A 20,813-nucleotide genomic window follows, 5' to 3' on the forward strand; every position below is an offset into this window, starting at 1 on the left:
TAGCTCAACCCTGCAAAGACAGATCATGACCAGCAGACCATGACACGAACACCAGCGACCAAGATATGGCCGAAGGAACGCTATGCCCCGCGAGCTGCGGCAAGAGGACTGAGAAACCCAACTATGGACTAGGATCTGTCCCTGATACCACGTGCTAATGGGGTCACATGGACCAACTTCTATCAAACTAAAAGGCTGCAACGCGTCTTCCCGTACATTGGATACCAACAAAATGTACAAGCATCATAACTACGCTAGATTAAAAAAAACCTGTACCAACGTTTTAAGGAATAAAGAAAGGCAGTTTCAAATGCTAGCACACAATGAGGATGCAGACAGGAGGACACGGAGCAGGAAGCAGGGAACACCAGGACATGGGGAGTAAGAAAAAAGGGAACACAGGATATGGGGGAGGAAGCAGGCCCATGACAGTGAGGAAGAGGAAGGAGGGGAGCATCAGGGCACAGAGAAGGCACAAAGTGATGAAGAGAAAGCAAGATGAGCACAGCGACAGAGGCGGCACATGGTCACAACAGCAATCACACGAAGAGGCGAGACACAGGACTTGCCCCACCGTCCTCGCCACGAGACTAGTATTGTGAAAGTAAACCTTGACACACGCACAAAGACAAAATAAACCAGACTGAGGGGGTTGTTTTTCCATTTATTGTGTTTAGTCAGTCTACAATAGAATACTCTGTACAAAGGGGGTGAAGCGAAGGAGCCATGGAGGGCACATCTGGGCTTGAGGAGCCTGAGGGAAAAAAAGAAGAAAGGTTTAAGTGTCAAATGTCCGTGCCCAGATATCATGGCAAGAGTGACCAACAGAGTCGGCATGGGTGAGGTATGGACTAGTGTCCTGCATGCATACAGAGAGAAGGGACACACAAGGCAGCAAACTGGTGAGGCTGGTAGCCTTCAAGACAGAAGATGCAAGGTTTCTTCCAGGTCCTGCGTGTACCCAGAGGGCAGCACACGCATCGTCCAAGTCCTATATACGCCCAGCAAACGAATACTACAAACACACAATGCTTCCAAATCTCCCACTCACCCTGTCATGCAGCACATTTGGGAAGTGTTTCCAAGTCCCATTTGTACCCAATAACGCGGCACATACTAGTCACCCAGCAATGCTCTGTATGGAACAAAGCTTCCAGGCACTGCCTGCGCTGTGGTGACAGTCGTGCACCAGGGGCTGAGCCACATTGAATTTACCATTCTTGTTCCACTTAACCTGCACCGGGGCGCACCTAGATCACTCCAGAGCTTTCACGATGGCCTGGGTCGCCTCCAGATTAATCTGGGCCTCCGCTTTGGCCACCTCGTCTGATGCGCTCGACAGCTCCGACTGCGCCTTCTCCAAGTTTGCCTTTGCAGCCTGAGGAAGAACGAACAGTTATTCTCAGAATCCTATTTCTCCTTCATCAACATACTTTTTTTTAAAAATTCATACACACTATAAAATCTCGATGTAGGATGAAAGGCCCAAAGATTCTCTTTCTGGGTATTCTTGCCTATTCTTGAAAGTGACAGAAGGATGTTTACTCGAGGTGCTGGACCTCACTGTCAAATAGTTAGGAAAACACGCGAGTACGTACTCCTCCTTAGCGAATGTACGTACTCCTCCTTAGCGAATGTCAGTATACCTTTAACAAAGAAACTTCTAGATTCCAAATGGTATTTATTTTTTACTTTTATTCTTAATTTATGAATTTCAATCACCCTCCAGAGTGTTACAGGGATTACTTCTAGCCATTCGACAGCCGACACGTGATTCGTCCTTTAGCGGTCATTCGGACCAGGGCTTTCTCAAGGCTGCAATAGATGGAATGATCATCGTGAGTTTAGATGCAATTCAGGACCAGCGATAAACACCTCCGAGTGCTATATAACAGCTCCAAACTATAGGCAAAGTGCACGTGAAAAAAGGTGACACAGGTTACTAACAACTCATAGTGCATGAAGTGGCTATTATAAGTCACACACACTTTACCTCTGTGCAGTTTATTTCAACTGCGCAAGCACTCTTGTAGTTAATTTTCACTCCCTTTTCTAAAGTTCAACCTCACTTCACTAGTTTTTTGCTTTTTCAAGGTTATCAAGACCCATCACTCTATTCTCTAAAAATAATTTGCTGCACTCCTGTTACATGGCACTCTGTGGTTTCCAAACTATAAAATCTCTACCTGCAGGCAGGATCCCACTGCACATTTCTATACATTCGCTTTTCATTCTTGAAAACTATCTTACAAAAGAAACCTGCCTACAGCTGCTACATTGGATTTTTAAATAAAGTCATTTAGCTATGCAGTTTAGCACTACAAAATTAATTTGGATAGAAAGAAAAACTGAATGGGCCCCAAAAAATGAAAACAAAGCAGGAAATAGCGCATAGAGTCATTATCGTTACTGTGATGAACGCCGGTCGCACAGATTTACGGGATGTAAGAGCTCTGGTGTCCCAGAATGCATTGCAAGGTCAGTAGATTTCTATAGGAAAGTCCAGGCAAAAAAGTGCTGGTTAGACTGATGAGGGTGGAAATCACCACAAACACTTATAATGGGGCACTGTGATTACAGCCTCATCATCGGCTCTTCATTACCATTAAAACAGAAAAACAAATTCTCTCCTCTATCCAGGTAGAGGGTGAGCAGTAGAAAAGAGGGTTGTGTATGCAGCAATCAAAAGGCTGAACTCTGGACAATCGGGTGTGTTTTAGGGTCATACAGTGGTGTTGTGTGTTGGCGTTGCTGATCGCACGCAGACTAACCATGCACTGGGAAGCCTGGACATCACCAAGTAAAGCTCACCGGTGCAAGGCGGGACTCAACTAGCGGAAGCTTGGGGTCTGCGCAGATATCCCATAGTGGCGGATTGGGAGGCGCGGTCAGTCAACTTGCAAAGCTCCAGTGAGGACGTGGTTGACCAGCACTGTCCCTCATTCTCGTAGACACATGGAACCCCTTGTGGGTCTAGGATGCTGCGGTCCTCTGGTCTCACCTCTCGGTGCTTGCTAGCTTGTACGTGTTTACAGCACTCCCCGTTTCCTCATACTGATAGTATCCTCTGCCTTCTCCTATATGTGTGACAATGCCCTTCCAATGCGTGACACCCCCCCATCTCCAATGTTTGACACCACCCCCCCTCCAATGTGGGACACCATCCCTCCAATGCATGCCATGATGTTTCTGCGGGAGGCTGCAGTGGTCGCTGCTGGATTTCAGATCCAACACTAAACTCCAGGGAGAGCAGTGCAGATCGGGGACGGAAAGGACTCGTGTCAGTGGTGGTGCTTACACTGAAGGGGGGCGCTGCTGCTGCCGCCGTATGATCGCTTGTTTGCAGGTTTATAGAAAGCACCAAAGACCCCCACTCATCTCTGCATGATGTACGCCGATACTACTTAAGGGGTGGGCACATGCTCAAAGTAAATATATCTTGACACTGATGTAATAACTATAATGGGGAAGCAAATAAAAATGGATAAAAATGTTTTTAAAAAGCTATGCGATGTAAAAGAATCGCCTCCTTAGGGCGCCGCTCTGCAGACGTCAGACACAGGGGCGTTTTCCATAAGGGCCACAGTGGCTGGTTTCATCAGGGGGGGTGTATGTTTCTATAGCAGCCTCCGCTTGGCTCGTTGGTAGCAGGCATCCATTGAGGCAATGGATTGTTTGGAGGATGGTAACTGGCATAGTCTGACAGTCTGCTCCAACAATACAAACCAACTAGTTTGCACATATCAATTCTTTTACAGCACTGCTGGCTGAAAACCGTGCAATTAATGTAAACAATTGATAGGATCTTACGGCAGATGGAGTTAGTTTTAAACAGCCCTTTGTGGTGGAATACTGCGGCCCAGAAGAGTATAAAACATGGACCCCATTCACCCTTCATCTGACGTCACGGGCACCAGAAAGGAAACTTTCGGGACCCAGCCCCGCCGACTCTTCGAATGGATCCAGATTTACACCCCACGCCAGGAAGGTATGTAGCCCGTGTGGCGGGGAAGATTTTTTGACTGGACGAGTGAGGCAACTAAAGCCCTCAAAGAAATCTTTAGGCATTGGGGCAGTAAAAACAAAACGCTCTAGATCTTTTTGGGTTGGAAGTAATGTATTTAACAGATGAAATATCAAGCCGGCACTCAGCCCACTATGAAAGGTCGGTGGAGGATTTATTATTGACATGTTCGGGAGCAAGTCGGCTCTTCGAGGGACCAAATGCAGACCCGAGCTTCTTGAAGGAACATTTATCTCATGAAACGTCCGTAGACCTTTACCCTCTACTTCTTGCAAGGCCCGCCGGAAGAATCCCCAGCAGGTACTCTGGAGCCACGGATCCACCTCAAAAGACTGAGGGTTGTGGTGTGGGTTCTTGTTCACCCTCCCGGACAGGCCATCTGCCTTCACAAAAGCTTCCATGTAGTGCTCGAGACAGCCAAAGAAAGTTAGGAGCACTGATGGTGCAACAGGTCTGGTGAAGGAGGTCTCCTCTGTCCTTTAGGTTGAAGGTCATTATGGGAGAAGAGGAGATGGCAGAAAAGGAAAGAGCGAACATGTGACTAAAGTATCTGAGACCTTGGACACAAATGCTGTTTGATTTCTGGTGGCAAGAAGGTCAAGATTTTACATTCTCCGCTTAGAGAGAATGTCTTCTAACACATAGTTGGTCAGCACCCACTCATGGTCTTCCCAACGGGGCCTCTCAGCAGGTCTGCTCTGCTGTTCTAAAGCCCAACTGATGACCTGCTGTTATCTGGAGATTCTGGGACAACAAAACACCAAATATTCAGATCTTCCTTCAAGGGCTCTCGATTTTGGAAATCAGTTCAAGTAACACCAACTGGTGGTATTGTCTGCCAGTGACACTAGAGTACCGCATATACCTACGTCTTCTATGGCGACAGGAACTAGGAGGATACAAAAATCCACGAAGACAAGACTAGTTGTCATCGGTTTGCCCTCAGATTAGTTGTTTTCTGCAGCTACAGACCAGACATTCTTGGGATTTAGACCGTTCACGTCTTCATACAAATATACTTTAGCACCTTTTTTGACCAAAGGTGGCAGTAGGTACTGATAACTTGCACGGGGGGCTGCTGCTGCCACCTTATGGAATGGGCCTAGACCCAAACTGTGAAATCTTTCTGAAGCATTCTGTAATTTTATCATCACCTTCTGACAGGTGTTTTGCACTTTTGCAATGGTGCACCATAGAGCTTCTTATCCAGAGTCAATAAGGAAATGCTTACGGACAAGTATTCCTTTTAATCATCTCATTTATTAAATCAATCCAAATTCTTTGCATCAACGCACAACATCCAGCCAACGCGTTTCGTCCAGTTTGCACTTTAACTTCATCAGGGCTCTTACAATATTAATTCAGTTGAGTGTTCAATGTAATCCCAGGCCTCTTCATGTGAAGAGTATGGTGTGTATCGTCGCAATATGTTTCTCCGTCATGCACAAAGCATGACGGAGAAACAGCATGGCCTCATATTAAGGTCACGGGTATGATAGCCCGTAAAATATGCCGGAAATAAGCGGCAACCAGTCACTTCCCCAACCGGGTCAGAATCTTTCTGACAAGTGACATGATCCGCCCTCCACACCCCAGTATGGATAGTGTTATGAAAAAAGGAAAAGAAAACTGTCTGACAAAATCTGCCACCAGTGCCATATAGAGGGAAGTAGCACGTGAGCAGGATCCTGAGCTAGTAGTGTTAACATTCCTCCAGGTGAAAAGGTTTCCACAGTGGCACTTTACAGCGCACCTTCCAGCCTGGGGGATTTTAAGGTGGCTAAATTATTTCTTTAAAAATAAATTGTTATGCATGCTTATGAGATCATTCAATGAACTGAATGAATATGCTACTTACCAGTATGCATCTGTTCTTGGCATGTAGGGCTGCTAACATTCATATCTAGTGCTTAGATCGCCGCCTAGTGTTGGGTCCGGATGATTGCACATTGTTGTCCTGGAAGAGTCCTCGAAGTATCACGAGATAGGTGGCTCCTCCCCTGGACTACAGTGCGCATGGGCATCGACTCCATCCCCAGATTGTTTTTAGCCATTGTGGCAGAGATGGAGTGAAATAGTGTAAATGATGTCCATGCTAATGATGAATGCAAGAGAGTGTCTGCAGCCGCTACGGGCACCGGGGAGGAGGGCGGGCGATATGAATGTTAGCAGCCCTACATGCCAAGAACAGATGCATACTGGTAAGTAGCATATTCAGTTTGAGGCATGTGGGCTGCTAAATTCATATCTAGTGCATAGAATACACAGCAGTCCCTCCATTAAGGGCGGCTGCCCGTGCCAGCTGCAGAAGCTTGAAAAAGTGTCTTGAGAACAGCCTGTCCTACAGCTGCTTGCTGTTTGGAATGCACATCTACACAGTAATGTTTGGTAAATGTGTGTGGTGTAGACCATGTGGCTGCTCTACAAATGTCTTCCAAGGGAATGTTCCCCAGGAAAGCCATGGAGGCCCCCAATTTGCGTGTGGAGTGCGCCCTTGGGGGTATTGTTAAAGTGCGTTTTGCCTTTTGATAACAGATTTGAATGCATTTAACAATCCATCTGGCTATTCCTGCTTTGGAAATGGGGTTGCCTTTGTGCTGTGCTGAGAAGGCAACAAAAAGTTGTTGTGTCTTCCTAAAGGGTTGTGTTCTGTCAATGTAGTACATTAGCGCCCTCCTAACGTCTAATGTATGAAGCATTCTTTCTGCTACCGTTTGTGGGTTTTGGAAAAATGCAGGCAGGTCAATAGTTTGGTTGATATGAAAGTGTGACACCACCTTAGGAAGGAATTTGGGGTTAGTGCGGAGCACCACCCTGTTAGAATGTATTTGGATAAATGGCTCTTGGATTGTGAGCGCTTGCAGCTCACTAACACGTCTGAGCGACGTGATAGCAATGAGAAAAGCCACTTTCCACGTCAGAAACTGAATGTCGCAGGAGTGCAGTGGCTCGAAAGGTGGGCCCATCAGCCTAGTGAGGACCACATTGAGGTTCCACACTGGAGCTGGTGGTGTCCTTGGAGGAATGACTCGCTTCAGTCCTTCTAGGAAGGCTTTAATTGCAGGCACCCTGAAAACAGAGAGATGCTGCCTATTCTGGAGATAGGCCGCTATGGCGGATAAATGTATCCGAATGGAAGCGTACGCTAGGTTGCATTTGTAAAGATGTAACAAATAGCAGATGATGTTAGGGATGGATGCATCTAGCGGGTTGATATTGTTGTCTGTACAGTAAATAACAAACCGCTTCCATTTTGCAGCATAGCAAGCTCTGGTCGTGGGCTTTCGTGCTTCCCGGATGATGTCCATGTATTCAGGAGGCAGGTTGAGATAGCCAAATTCTAAGACCTCAGGAGCCAGATCGCCAGGTTGAGCTGTTGCGGATCTGGATGCTGAATGTCGCCATGGTTCTGCGTCAAGAGCCTGGATGTGAGATGCAGCCTTTGATCCGGTACCACGGAAAGTTCTAGAAACGTGGTGTACCATGGTTGGCGTGCCCATGTTGGAGCAACTAGGATGAGAGTCATCGAGTGTTGCTTTAGCTTTTTTGCCACCAGCGGAATGAGAGGCGCTGGGGGAAAAGCGTACGCAAATTTGCCTGACCAGTTCATCCATATCGCATTCCCCTGCGATTCCGGGTGAGGGAACCTGGCGGCAAAGCTTTGGCATTTTGCGTTTTCCCTTGTGGCAAACAGGTCTATCTCCGGATGACCCCACTGCTGGAAGTACGGGTGGAGTACTGATGGATGTATCTCCCACTCGTGCATTTGATGGCTGTACCTGCTGAGCAGATCCGCCATCTGATTGTCCTTGCCTGGGAGGTGTTCCGCCATGAGGAAAATGTTCCTCTGAATGGCCCACTTCCACATGCTCTGAGCCAGATGAGACAGCTGTGGTGAGGGAGTACCTCCCTGCTTTTGTATGTAGTACATGGCTGTCATGTTGTCCGTCCGGATCAACACGACCTTGTTGCACAAATGTACTTTGAAGGACTTCATCGCCATGAAGATTGCCAGCAATTCCAGGTAGTTGATGTGCAACTTCTGTTGCTGGGCGGACCATAGTCCCTGCACAGTGTAGTGGAGCACATGAGCTCCCCACCCTTGGAGAGATGCGTCCGTTGTCAGGATAATCTGTGGCACCAGCTCTTGGAACGGTCGTCCCTTGCAAAGGTTGTGTGGATTCCACCAATGCAGAGAGTTGTATGCCCGACCGGTCACCAACACTAGGTCTGTCAGTTGTCCCCGAGCCTGTGTCCACTGATTTGCCAAGCACTCTTGGAGCGGGCGCATGTGCAACCTCGCGTGCGGGACTATGAAGATGCAGGAGGCCATCATGCCTATCAACTGCATGAACACTCTCGCTGGTAGGGAGTGTTGCGGTCTGAACCTTTGGATCAGCGACTGAATGTTGTCGATCCTGACCGGGTTTGGCTGAGCCATAGCAGTCATGGTGTTTATTGTCGCGCCGAGATACTGCCTCACATGGGCTGGTTGAAGGTGCGACTTTGGGTAGTTTAGGGAGAACCCCAGACTGTGAAGGAGGTGAATAGTGTGGGACATGTCCGCGGCGCACTGTTGTTTCGACTTTGCTTGAACAAGCCAGTCGTCTAGGTACGGGTAGACATGTATGTTTTGTCTTCTGAGGTGCGCCGCCACTGTCGCCAGACACTTTGTAAACACTCTGGGGGCAGTAGTCACCCCGAAGGGTAGGACTTTGAATTGATAGTGCCTGTTTTGAATGGTGAACCTGAGGTATTTCCTGTGGGATGGGTGGAGTGGGATGTGGAAATAAGCATCCTTGAGGTCCAAGGTTGCTAGGAAGTCCCCTTGATTTAGAAGGGGAAGAATTTGTTGTAGTGTCAGCATGTGGAAGTGTTCTGACAGTATGTACATGTTGAGGTGGCGTAGATCTAGAATAGGTCTGAGGGATCCGTCCTTTTTTGGGATGAGGAAGTACAGAGAATAGACTCCTGTGCCTTCCTCTGCCACAGGTACGAGCTCGATTGCGCCTTTTTGCAGCATCACTAAGACTTCCTGCTGCAATAAGTGCAAGTGCTCTGCCGACATAAGACGGTGTCTTGGGGGAATGTTGGGAGGAGTGGATGTTAACTCCAAACAATAACCGTACTGGATAAGTTTTCTCACCCACCTGTCTGTGGTGATGGACGTCCAGACTGGCAGGAACTGCTGGAGTCTCCTCCCGACAGGTGTTGGATGGTCGGGGGGCAGTGACAGAGAGTCACTGTTTGTTTGCGGCAGAGGAACGGGTGTTGTTGTTCCCTCTGCCTCTGCCCTTGGCACTGTTACCTCTGTAACCCCCTCTACCCTGCTTGGGGTACGAGGATTGTGCGCCACCCTTTGTGTATTTTGATTGTTGACCCAAGTGTCCTCTGGTAACACCACGCGCTCCTGAGCGACGAAAAGTGCTTCCCCTGAACTGTTGTGACTGAAGCGCCCCCATAGACTTAGCAGTCTTGTTGTCCTTTTTAATCTTTTCAAGGGTGGTGTCTACATCTGGACCAAACAGTCTGTCAGGATTGACGGGCTGGTTGAGGATTGTAGTCTGGATGTCAGGCTTAAATCCAGATATACGAAGCCAAGCTTGTCGCCTCAACATGACGCTAGTGTTAATTCCCCTAGCCGCTGTATCTGCCACATCAAGTGCACACTTTATTGCAGCGTTCGAGATAAGCTTTCCCTCTTGTATGAGCATTTCGGCTGCTTCCTTAAACTCATCAGGTAGGTGTTGAAGGAGCTGTTCTAGGGTGTCGTAATGCGCCCTATCGTATCGTGCCAATAGTGCCTGTGTGTTTGCAATACATTGGCAGCCTGCGCAGCCACCCTTTTGCCGGATGCCTCAAGCACTTTCGACTCCTTGTCTGGGGGAGGAGCTTCACCCGTGGTTTGGGAGTTTGCCCTCTTGCGGGCATTGGCGACCACCAACGAGTCTAGAGGCAACTGTCCTCGAATATATGCAGGATCTCCAGGTGCCGGCCTGTATTTTTTCTCGATACGTGGGTTCACCACTCTCGCCCTGGTCGGTTCCTTAAAGATCTCTGGGGCATGTTTAAGGACACCTTTGAGCATAGGAAGTATTTTAACTGTTCTTTCTGAGACAGAGAAAGTGTCAAACAAAAAGTCTTCCTCCACCGGGTCAGCATGCATGTCCACATTATGATTTGCTGCTGCCCGTTCGATTAAAGCATTAAATGCAGCAGAATCCTTTGTTGGAGATGTACGTGCCCCAAAACCCTGTGGATCTTGTACCACCTGATGTCCACCTTGGTCCCCAGTGTCGTCATACGAGTCCTGCTGAACATCAGGGTCATTGTCAACTGGGAAATTGTATTGGTCGTCTTGTTCATCATCCTCTCCTCCTGATTGGTTGGGGGAAGGTGATGGACTCCTTCTTGGTGGTGGCAGAATAGGCTCAATAAGGGAAGGAATGTCCTGTGTTGGCCTCTTCTTCTTCAGTGGAATAACATAGGATTCCAGTGGTGTGGAAGTGATTTTCCTCTTATAAAGGGTCAATTTCCCTGTTTGGGCATCGATGTAATGCTCAGATTGGTCTTCTGAGGCTTGATATGGATCCGAGCGGCTAATTTGCGTCGATGGATCCGATGTTTTCGGCACCGATCTTGGTGCAAATGCTTTTGGAGCCACCTTCGGTGGCAGAGTGTAAAGAAGCTTGCCCGAGGTCTTCGGAGGCGTGTCCACCGATTTTGGAGCCGATGGCGTGGAAGCCGTTGACGACAAAGTCTTCTCCCGAATACGTTTCAGGGAGTCGGTGACCTGCTTCGTGAAGGAGGTAGAGGGTTTTGTAACCGTTGGCCGAAGTTCGTTGGCGACGGAGTCCCCTGGCGTCGACGGTATTTGCGTTGACGAATGTTCGGCTGCAATGTGTTGCGGCTCCGTCGCAGTCTTTGGCGCCGACGCTGTTGCAGCAGATCCTGCATCTTTGCGCCGGTGTGTCGAGCCTGAGGCCTTAGGGTCGTGGCTTTTAGTCGACTTTGGTTCGACTGGGCGGTTACTTGACGGCGCCGTAGGAGCGTCCGAGGGCGTGTCAACAGGTTTAGATGTCCGCGCCGGAGCAACTGTGGTCGACGGCTGATGGACGGCCTTCTTGGAGGATGGCTCCTTGTGCACCTTCTGCGGGGCTGTTGTCTCGACAGCCTTCTTCGACTTTTGTGGGCCCGAGGGCGACGGAGTCGATGAAGGAGCAGGCTTTGATATTTTTTGCAGGACGTCGGCCATGTTAGATGTTGTCGAAGCCGTAGGTTTCGGTTTCGATTTCGGCTGGACGTCGGCCATCTTGGGTGACGTTGAAACCGAAGGTTTCGGTTTTGATACGTGCAATGGCGGCTCCGCTTGAGTGTCCGTGGCCGGGCCAGAAGGCGGGGCCGGGGATAGCGGTGGAGGGTCGTGGGTAAGGCCGAGTGGCGATCCCGTGACCTGAGCCTGAGTTATGTAGACTTCGGGGCATAGCTCTTCCTCTGAGCTATCTTCCGCGGCCCCATAAACTTCTTCGTCGTCCCCTACCTCCTCGACGTATTCAAGGTCTTGGCCCTGTCCTTCGACGTATTCTTCGGGATCGGCCTGGACCTCCGTCGACTGTGGTGAAATCTGGAGATGATGGCTACCGCCTTCTTCTTCGGGGTCGTCGAATATGTTGTCGGGTGCCGGTGTCGCTCGCTGGGCCTCTAGGCGCGCCGCGCGCCGATGCTTGAGCGTCTTCTTGGACCTGAACTTAGAGCAGGCCATGCAGTTTTCTTCGTTGTGGTCCGGTGACAGGCATTTATTACAGACCGGATGCACATCGATGTGTGGATATTTGGATCCACAGACGGGGCAGAACTTAAACGGGCTCCGCTCCATGTTAAGTCCGTCGGGGTCTTGCTGCAACGAGAGGGCCTCGATGTCCGAGGAGTTACTTGACTCCGTAGATATCCGTCTCAGAGAGTCGGACGACTCTCGAGACCGTACGCAAACAATACCGACGCAGGTAACGAAGGCCTTTTGGCCTTAAGAACAAAGTTTTTCGGTTCCGACACGGAGACGTCGAAACCACATCCGAACCCAATGGCGGAAAAAAACAATCTGGGGATGGAGTCGATGCCCATGCGCACTGTAGTCCAGGGGAGGAGCCACCTATCTCGTGATACTTCGAAGACTCTTCCAGGACAACAATGTGCAATCATCCGGACCCAACACTAGGCGGCGATCTATGCACTAGATATGAATTTAGCAGCCCACATGCCTCGAACCATTAGATCAGCTGAAACAGGTTCTGGGATCGACCGGCTCACCGCAGAAACCGTCTGATGCTGATGAATTCAAAGATCCAATGCTGAAGAAACAGCAGCAATTCACTAGCCCTCGGCTGTTCCCCCCCCCCCCCCATACACACACACCTCAGACAAGGGTCTCCAGAACCTACAAGCCATGCCAGGGATTAGAGGAGAGCAAAGTCTGATTGGGGTAACACCACCCAACCCCAGCAACGTTTGCGCTGCATCCACCAGACCATGCAACAGGAACACTACTTCTACAGTAGTGCTTGTCCCCCCAAACCCAATCCAAGGAGCTGGGCATTACTTACGTTGATGTCCAGCTTGTCTAAAGGATACGCTTCCTCCGCCAGCAGCTGCACCGAGGAGTCTTGGTTGACCGTAACCGTGCCACTGCTCACTGTAACAAACAAACAGCAGGAAACAAGGTGAGCTACAGAGCGACCAGCAAACCTCCAGCCCATGAATCCCTGTCTACAACAAGCTAACTGTTCAAAGAACATGAAAGCTTAAACCAAAAAGAGGATTAGAAAGAACAGAGTCACAACACGAGCAATGTGCATGGTAACATCTACCTTACAAAAAACTGCTAAAGACAACTGAGAGTCAAATTGACAAATGTATGAGAGAAATAATACCCCTGACAAACTGGGTCATCACAAATTTAGCAGGGTAAAAAAAAATAAGTGTTTAGGACTACATAGGGTAATCTCCAGGTGAACCAGGTTAATATGGTGCTCCCCTATAAGGCTACTAGAGCCCTGCGCTCTGACCATAAATCTCTGTTACAAGTGGTCAGAGTGAAAAGAGCCCGGACGGGCGGCAGAAGATTCTCGGTGAACGCAGCCGATTTATGGAATGCGCTGCCTTTGAACTTACGGACTGAGATTTGTACTATTCGGTTCCGGAAGCTACTCAAGACCCACCTGTTCCCTGCTTAATGCTGTCCTCCTAGCTTTACACCCTTGAGCCATGAGCCAGCGCTGGGATGCCCTAGGGTAACCGCGCGCTATGCAAGACTCCAAATAATAATAATAATAACCTGGTTCTCAGTGGGTGACCAATGTCATAAGCAGAGGTCATGAGTAATGTAGAAGGGCAACCCTCAACCAGCCCGCATGAAGGACTTAAGGCACTAGTCTTCTCGTCTCCAGACTGGTTAATACTAAAGAGTATGTGGGTAACATACACAATCTACCACATGCCAAAGCGATCCTTCTCAACTAACATACTCACCAAAGTACTTGGAAGAAACCCCTTCATCACTGAACACGGTAACGACACCAGGGGCCAGGACCTGGAGAGTTGGGACATGAGCAGGGAGGATACCAAAGGCTCCGGTCATGGTGGGGACATCCACTTGCTTCACACTTGCACCATTAAAGAAGACCTGGAGGAAAAGAGGAAACATCAACTGCCATCAAATGCCCCGATTCCCAGCTGCATTGACCTTTGTATGAACAACAGCCTCTAGATTATAACACTCAAAGACTAAGTTGTGCGTCACTCACAGATGCTGGAAGGAGCGCCTGCTTTGGACTTTCTCCAAGTTATTCTTCTATCTGATGTAGTGTTGGCAACACAAACACCCTAGCACCAAACAACCACGGGCCACACGCACTCGAGACGCAGCCTCCGGCCACCCGCACAAGCACTCGAGACGCAGCCTCCGGCCACCCGGACAAGCACCCGAGACGCAGCCTCCGGCCACCCGCACAAGCATCAGAGACGCAGCCTCCAGCCACAAGTACTCGAGACTCGGCCTCCGGCCACGTGCACAAGCACTCCAGACTCTGCCTCCGGCCACACGCACAAGCCCTCGAGAAGCACCCTCCGGCCACACGTAAAAGCACTTGAGAAGCACTCTCCGGCCACACGTAAAAGCACTCGAGAAGCGCCCTCCGGCGACACGTAAAAGCACTCGAGAAGCACCCTCCGGCGACACGTAAAAGCACTCGAGAAGCACCCTCCGGCCACACGTAAAAGCACTCGAGAAGCGCCCTCCGGCGACACGTAAAAGCACTAGAGACGCAGCCTCTGGCCAAGCGCACACGAGACGCATCCTCCGGACACCCGCACAAGCACTCGAGACTCGGCCTTAGACCAGACGCACAAGCACTCGAGACTCGGTTTCCGGCCACCCACACAAGCACTCGAGACTCGGCCTCCGGCCACCTGCACAAGCACTCGAGACTCGGCCACCTGCACAAGCACTCGAGACTGTTTCCGGCCACACGCACAAGCACTCGAGACTCGGCCACCCACACAAGCACTCGAGACTCGGCCTCCGGCCACCCGCACAAGCACTCGAGACTCGGCCTCAAGCACTCGAGAAGCGCCCTCCGGCCACACGTACAAGCACACGAGACGCAGCCTCTGGCCACGCGCAATCGAGACGCAGCCTCTGGCCACGCGCAATCGAGACGCAGCCTCTGGCCACGTGCACTCGAGACTCAGCCTCCAGCCACCCGCACAAGCACTCGAGACTCGGCCTTAGACCAGACGCACAAGCACTCGAAACTCTGTTTCCGGCCACACGCACAAGCGCTCGAGATTCTGTTTCTGGCCTCACGCACAAGCACTCGAGACGCAGCCTCTGGCCACGTGCAATCGAAACGCAGCCTCTGGCCACGTGCAATCGAAACGCAGCCTCCGGCCACCCGCACAAGCACTCGAGACGCAGCCTCTGGCCACGTGCAATCGAAACGCAGCCTCCGGCCACCCGCACAAGCACTCGAGACTCGGCCTCCGGCCACCCGCACAAGCACTCGAGACTCGGCCTCCGGTCCAGGGAAGGCATGGCTTGGCAGTTCGGGCTGGACTGTTCCCATGAGGCACAGGGTCAGACTGATTTGCATATGGCCATGTCTGAACTGGGGTGGCAGAGTGGGCTAAAGAACAGTGATGGATTAAACCCAGATCTGTTGACTGGGTGTGAGTGTTTGATTGGTTCAGATGCTCCATCCATCACCACCCCGTTTTGTACCACTTTGTTCGACATAAGTTGGCAGGGTATGCTCAGACGTGAGTCCCTTGCTCACTTTGCCACTGGATTCAAGCAAGCCGGGCTGAAGACGGCTGAAATGCCAGAAACCGGTCCTCAGAAGCTTGTTTCCGGTCCAGGGAAGGCATGGCTTGGCAGTTCGGGCTGGACTGTTCCCATGAGGCACAGGGTCAGACTGATATACATATGGCCATGTCTGAACTGGGGTGGCAGAGTGGGCTAAAGAACGGTGATGGATTAAACCCAGATCTGTTGACTGGGTGTGAGCGTTTGATCGATTCAGATGCTCCGTCCATCACCACCCCCTTTTGTACCGCTTCCATCACGAGGCACAAGCACCCAAGATATGGCCTCCAGCACCAGGCACAAGCACTCAAGACGCGGCCTCAAGATTCAGGTACAAACCCTCCATACGTATCCCCCAGAACCAGGCAAATTCATTCCAGAAGTAGTCTCCAGCACCGGGCACACGCACTCAAGACACTGCCTCGAGCCCCAGGCACGCACCCTCAAGATATGGCCTCTAGCACCGACACGCTAGACATGGCCTCCAGTTTCAGGTACATACACGCCAGACATGGCCTCCAGTTTCAGGTACATACACGCCAGACATGGCCTCCAGTTTCAGGTACATACACGCCAGACATGGCCTCCAGTTTCAGGTACATACACGCCAGACATGGCCTCCAGTTTCAGGTACATACACGCCAGATGTGACCTTAAACATGCATGTATATTCCAGTTCTGGCAGGCAGAGCTCAAAGTGTTGAGAAACCAAACACTGCTGACGAGGCCACCAGCACCTTCAAAGCATCACTGTCTTTGAAGATAAGGACCATGATGTTATCCTTCTGCTGAATTGAACACCATTTTTATTATACCCTCGCTCCAAAATTGAATGAATGAAATCTGAACTTATAAAGCACACAACCACTCAAACATAGGATCCCGACTATAAATCCGCACATCTAATTGCGCCAAAGTACATTTTCTCAGCGACACCAGTCGTATTTGTTTAAACCACAGCAATCGGGGAGTTGTTGCCCTGGTGATCATCATATAAACAATTTAGACTATCACAGCTGAAAACAATTTGAAAATGAAAAGCTTAAGGCTGGTGACGGTTATGTAATAACACTCCCTCGTCCCGTCCCCGAATCTTATGTGTTGGCATGCAGCTCCCCATGGACCCCAGCACTGTCCCTACATCCCCCCATGGACCCCAGCACTGCCCCTACATCCCCCATGAACCCCAGCACTGCCCCTACATCCCCCCCATGAACCCCAGCACTGCCCCTACATCCCCCCATGAACCCCAGCACTGCCCCTACATCCCCCCCATGAACCCCAGCACTGCCCCTACATCCCCCCATGGACCCCAGCACTGACCCTACATCCCCCCCATGGACCCCAGCACTGACCCTACATCCCCCCCATGGACCCCAGCACTGTCCCTACATCCCCCCATGGACCCCAGCACTGCCCCTACATCCCCCATGAACCCCAGCACTGCCCCTACATCCCCCCATGGACCCCAGCACTGCCCCTACATCCCCCCATGGACCCCAGCACTGCCCCTACACCCCCCCATGGACCCCAGCACTGCCCCTACATCCCCCATGAACCCCAGCACTGCCCCTACATCCCCCCCATGGACCCCAGCACTGCCCCTACATCCCCCCCATGGACCCCAGCACTGACCCTACATCCCCCATGAACCCCAGCACTGCCCCTACATCCCCCCCATGGACCCCAGCACTGCCCCTACATCCCCCATGAACCCCAGCACTGCCCCTACATCCCCCCCATGAACCCCAGCACTGCCCCTACATCCCCCCCATGAACCCCAGCACTGCCCCTACATCCCCCCCCATGAACCCCAGCACTGCCCCTACATCCCCCCCATGAACCCCAGCACTGCCCCTACATCCCCCCCATGAACCCCAGCACTGCCCCTACATCCCCCCATGAACCCCAGCACTGCCCCTACATCCCCCATGAACCCCAGCACTGCCCCTACATCCCCCCCATGAACCCCAGCACTGTCCCTACATCCCCCCATGAACCCCAGCACTGCCCCTACACCCCCCCCATGAACCCCAGCACTGCCCCTACATCCCCCCATGGACCCCAGCACTGACCCTACATCCCCCCCATGGACCCCAGCACTGACCCTACATCCCCCCCATGGACCCCAGCACTGTCCCTACATCCCCCCATGGACCCCAGCACTGCCCCTACATCCCCCATGAACCCCAGCACTGCCCCTACATCCCCCCATGGACCCCAGCACTGCCCCTACATCCCCCCATGGACCCCAGCACTGCCCCTACATCCCCCCCATGGACCCCAGCACTGCCCCTACATCCCCCCCATGGACCCCAGCACTGTCCCTACATCCCCCCCATGAACCCCAGCACTGCCCCTACATCCCCCCCATGAACCCCAGCACTGCCCCTACATCCCCCCATGGACCCCAGCACTGACCCTACATCCCCCCCATGGACCCCAGCACTGCCCCTACATCCCCCCCATGGACCCCAGCACTGCCCCTACATCCACCCATGGACCCCAGCACTGCCCCTACATCCCCCCATGAACCCCAGCACTGCCCCTACATCCCCCCCATGGACCCCAGCACTGCCCCTACATCCCCCCCATGAACCCCAGCACTGCCCCTACATCCCCCCCATGGACCCCAGCACTGCCCCTACATCCCCCCCATGGACCCCAGCACTGCCCCTACATCCCCCCCATGAACCCCAGCACTGCCCCTACATCCCCCCCATGAACCCCAGCACTGCCCCTACATCCCCCCATGGACCCCAGCACTGACCCTACATCCCCCCCATGGACCCCAGCACTGCCCCTACATCCACCCATGGACCCCAGCACTGCCCCTACATCCCCCCCATGGACCCCAGCACTGCCCCTACACCTCCCCATGGACCCCAGCACTGCCCCTACACCTCCCCATGGACCCCAGCACTGCCCCTACACCCCCCCATGGACCCCAGCACTGCCCCTACATCCCCACATGGACCCCAGCACTGCCCCTACACCTCCCCATGGACCCCAGCACTGCCCCTACACCTCCCCATGGACCCCAGCACTGACCCTACATCCCCCCCATGGACCCCAGCACTGACCCTACATCCCCCCATGGACCCCAGCACTGACCCTACATTTCCCCCATGGACCCCAGCACTGCCCCTACATCCCCCCCATGGACCCCAGCACTGCCCCTACATCCCCCCCATGGACCCCAGCACTGCCCCTACATCCCCCCCATGGACCCCAGCACTGCCCCTACATCCACCCATGGACCCCAGCACTGCCCCTACATCCCCCCCATGGACCCCAGCACTGCCCCTACATCCCCCCCATGGACCCCAGCACTGCCCCTACATCCCCCCCATGGACCCCAGCACTGCCCCTACATCCCCCCCATGGACCCCAGCACTGCCCCTACATCCCCCCCATGGACCCCAGCACTGCCCCTACATCCCCCCCATGGACCCCAGCACTGACCCTACATCCCCCCATGGACCCCAGCACTGACCCTACATCCCCCCCATGGACCCCAGCACTGACCCTACATTTCCCCCATGGACCCCAGCACTGCCCCTACATCCCCCCCATGGACCCCAGCACTGCCCCTACATACCCCCATGGACCCCAGCACTGCCCCTACATCCCCCCCATGGACCCCAGCACTGCCCCTACATCCCCCCCATGAACCCCAGCACTGCCCCTACAGCCTCACATGAACCCCAGCACTGCCCCTACATCCCCACATGGACCCCAGCACTGCCCCTACCTCCCCACATGGACCCCAGCACTGCCCCTACCCCTTATGGACCGCAGCCCACCAGCAATGCCCCTATGCCCCTCCCCTACAACCCAGCACCCCCTACATGTACCTCAGCACTGCCCCTGCAACCCCATCATGTAACCAGCACCGTGCCTAATCCCCATCATGTACCCCAGCACACCCCTACACCCTAATCATGTACCCCAACACTGCCCCTACACCTCCATCATGTACCCCAGGACCTCCCTTTCACCCCCGCCATGTACCCCAGGACCTCCCTTACATCCCCATCATGTACCTTAGGACCTCCCCTACCCCCCATCATGTACCCCAGGACCTCCCCTACCCCCCATCATGTACCCCAGGACCTCCCCTACACCCCCATCATGTACCCCAGGACCTCCCCTAAACCCCCATCATGTACCCCAGGACCTCCCCTACACCCCCATCATGTACCCCAGGACCTCCCCTAAACCCCCATCATGTACCCCAGGACCTCCCCTAAACCCCCATCATGTACCCCAGGACCTCCCCTAAACCCCCATCATGTACCCCAGGACCTCCCCTAAACCCCCATCATGTACCCCAGGACCTCCCCTACACCCCCATCATGTACCTTAGGACCTCCCCTACACCCCCATCATGTACCCCAGGACCTCCCCTACACCCCCATCATGTACCCCAGGACCTCCCCTACACCCCCATCATGTACCCCAGGACCTCCCCTACACCCCCATCATGTACCCCAGGACCTCCCCTACACCCCCATCATGTACCCCAGGACCTCCCCTACACCCCCATCATGTACCCCAGGACCTCCCCTACACCCCCATCATGTACCCCAGGACCTCCCCTACCCCCATCATGTACCCCAGGACCTCCCCATCATGTACCCCAGGACCTCCCCTACCCCCATCATGTACCCCAGGACCTCCCCTACCCCCATCATGTACCCCAGGACCTCCCCTACCCCCATCATGTACCCCAGGACCTCCCCTACCCCCATCATGTACCCCAGCAATGTCCCTACTCCCCTCCCATGTACCCCAGCCCTCCCCCCTCGGCCCCCTCAGCCCCCCTGACCCCCCCTCAGCCCCCCTCAGCCCCCCTCCTGACCTCACCTCCGCCGGCGAGCAGAAGGTGAAGCTCATGGGCTGCGGGCCCCCGGGGGCCGCCTCTGCCGCCAGCGCTCGCCGGGCCTGGCAGAGCGGGGCGCGGAGCCGGAGCAGGCGGCGGACGACTGACAGCTGCATGGCGGACACGGGAAGACCGGCACCGGAAGCAGCACCAAGGGCACGAGCGGAGGGACGGCGCGGTGCTCCCTGGGAGAAGAGTACACTGGACTACAACCCCCGGCGCGCCCCGCGCCACCGGCAGTGACGTCACGGGCTGCGTAGAATAGAAGGACCATGGGCGGAATACACACCTAGCAGGCGCGCGGTACCGGAAGTAGTCCCAGAGGCCAGCTGTACGTCTAGGCGAGCCTCCAGAAGACTACATCTCCCGGCCAGCCAAGCGTGCCCGGAAACAGCTTCAAAGGCAAGGGCGGGAGCATGCGGCTCCCGGGAGAGCAAGGCCGGGCGCGGAGCACTCTGGGAATATAGTTCTTTGTTCCAGAACAGCCCGGTTCATGGGGAAGAAAGAACCACATGTCCCGGCGGGCTGTGCGCCGTTGACCAATC

General features: G+C 53.3%; 1 protein-coding gene across 3 annotated transcripts; it reads right to left on the bottom strand.

Annotated features, from left to right (window-relative positions):
• Positions 1-650: 650 nt before the first annotated feature.
• ATP5F1D (ATP synthase F1 subunit delta) lies at positions 651-20,453 on the bottom strand. Of its 3 annotated transcripts, none has more exons than XM_078668390.1 (5): positions 20,253-20,453; positions 13,550-13,703; positions 12,625-12,713; positions 1,235-1,378; positions 651-754 (listed from the first exon to the last, which is right to left on the bottom strand). In XM_078668390.1, exons 1-4 carry the CDS (start codon positions 20,382-20,384, stop codon positions 1,256-1,258), a joined length of 498 nt encoding a protein of 165 aa, XP_078524516.1. In that variant the 5' UTR covers positions 20,385-20,453; the 3' UTR covers positions 651-754; positions 1,235-1,255. The 3 variants fall into 3 exon arrangements, with proteins under 3 accessions (XP_078524516.1, XP_078524515.1, XP_078524514.1); XM_078668389.1 differs by having other exon boundaries at positions 1,216-1,378; XM_078668388.1 differs by having other exon boundaries at positions 1,251-1,378; positions 20,253-20,448.
• Between the last annotated feature and the right edge of the window lie 360 nt (positions 20,454-20,813).

Source organism: Lissotriton helveticus, chromosome 12, assembly GCF_964261635.1.
Source record: "Lissotriton helveticus chromosome 12, aLisHel1.1, whole genome shotgun sequence".
NCBI classification, from domain to species: Eukaryota; Metazoa; Chordata; class Amphibia; order Caudata; family Salamandridae; genus Lissotriton; species Lissotriton helveticus.